This window comes from Trypanosoma grayi, assembly GCF_000691245.1.
Source record: "Trypanosoma grayi strain ANR4 Tgr_1832_V1, whole genome shotgun sequence".
NCBI classification, from domain to species: domain Eukaryota; phylum Euglenozoa; class Kinetoplastea; order Trypanosomatida; family Trypanosomatidae; genus Trypanosoma; species Trypanosoma grayi.
The window spans coordinates 1-1,923 of NW_008827450.1; the positions used below are offsets into that span (position 1 = coordinate 1).

The following is a 1,923-nucleotide window of genomic DNA, read 5'->3' on the forward strand; positions in this document are numbered from 1 at the left end:
GGGGGGGGGCGACTACCCGTCTGCTGTTGCAGTTTCCCTCGCCCGCTCTTCTGGCCGAAGTGCGGGGACATGCTTTATCGTGGCACATGCTTGCACCACGCGCTCCAACGGCCACATGGGATCGCTTACATAGACATCTTGCTTGTGCACCGTCGTTGGTTTAAGCAGCCACTGGCACCGGCTCTGGAAGACGTAGTGCCTGGCCCCCTTGCGCGTCTTGGGGCCGGTGGTGTAGTCCTCGCGAAGGCACTCCAGTATGTTGCCGTCATTAATGCAGTGCACTGTTACGTCGGCGTCGGAAATATGAACGGGCACACCCTCAATACGTTGCTCATTGCCGGAATCCTCACAGTACGCATCAAATGACCATATCCCGCCGTTAAAGGCACCGTTCCAGATACGAAGCTCCACCGTCTTTTTCTTTGGCAGTGGATACAGAAAGTTCTGGCTGTCAAATTCGCCAAACATGACGCCGTCGGGATTAACGAAGAGGACACCACTGGCCTGCGGATTGCTCGAAACACATTTTTCCATTGATTGAACAGGATACCAGGGAAGTAGTTCCACCTTCTCATCGTTAAGATCTCCCAGTTTCTCCTTCAGCATATCCACGCGTTCATGTGCGAGCATTTTGGAAGCCGTATTTTCACCCAGTATGAGCAGCTCTGATATGTAAAACTTATCTTTGGCAAAAGTGGCCTCAAAGATAAAGCTCAAACCATCCTCACCCTTCATCTCCTTTGTCAACCGCAGCAACGCCGCTGGGGCCTCATTGAAGCCAAATACAACGTTGTACCCAGGAAGGTAGATGTAGACTGCATTCTGGTATCCAATTAGAGCTACTTTAGTGCCTTGCATCCAAGGTGTAACCATGTAACTTCGGAATGCATAAGCACGACGCGCAAAAACCGCATACTCTAATAGATAGTTAGGCTCCGAGTAGGGGAATTGGGCGGACTCATGCAGATTCAAGCGCCTGATCTGTGCTTCAATAATCTCCGTCACCAAAGTTGGGTTGCGCTCAAGAGGGCACTTGGCCATAAGCTCCACATCCTTCAGCGATAATGACGTCTCCTTAGTTTGCCTTGCCTCAGCTTCCTGTCGCTGCGCATCGGCCACCGTTTCCTCAAGACTCTTTTCCCGGCATTCCACAACATGAATAGGTTCTCCTTGGAGATAACTCGCACAAAACTCGTAGCTCTCGGGGTGAAGATTCCTTTGAATGGGATCACTGTAGTCGACATCCCTCTCTTTTGTAATCTCCAAATCGTTGTCAAGAACCACGGCCATATCAAGCTTCAAACCATGCTGTTGGAGAACCGATTGCACATAATACGGCTCAAACTTATTGTGCACCACAATGTCATCAATGACAATACCGTCAAATCTGTTTTTACGCTCAAGCAATTCTACCAAGGGGGAAACATAAGCTTTGGGCGTAGCGCTGGATTCATTACCCTTGGGTTTCAGTGATATATATTTAAAGTTGCGCACTTCTGCTAGGCGTTTTGCCACACTTGTTTTGCCCACTCGGCGGTAACCCAATACCACAATGACTGTGGGCCTAGGCTTTTTATACGAAGGCGCCGTTACGGGCTGCATTGGGCCCATGCTGTTGGCGACGTTGTACTGCTGTGCGCGTGGCCTGCCGGGGTTGTATGACTGCATCGGTTGGCCGTGCGGCATCGGGGGCATATGCGGCAGATTTGGGAAACCTTGGCGCATCACAGGCGGCGGCACTTGGTGCTGCGGCATCATCATCATTGAGTGCGGGGGCCCAGAATAGTACGACTGATACCCGTGGAGTCGTGGATCTTGCTGTCCCATCCGCTGGGGCGGCTCCATTGCCGAATCCACGCCTGTATCTGGAACTGGCCAGGGCATTGCGTTAGGGTTGAGGGCCATGTAATATATAAATATATA

General features: G+C 51.3%; 1 protein-coding gene across 1 annotated transcript; it reads right to left on the bottom strand.

Annotated features, from left to right (window-relative positions):
• Positions 1-12: 12 nt before the first annotated feature.
• On the bottom strand, positions 13-1,845 carry DQ04_18321000 (hypothetical protein; the record flags this gene model as incomplete). Its single annotated transcript, XM_009317693.1, has 1 exon — positions 13-1,845. The coding sequence occupies one exon, from the start codon at positions 1,843-1,845 to the stop codon at positions 13-15; it is 1,833 nt and encodes a 610-aa protein (XP_009315968.1).
• Positions 1,846-1,923: the final 78 nt, after the last annotated feature.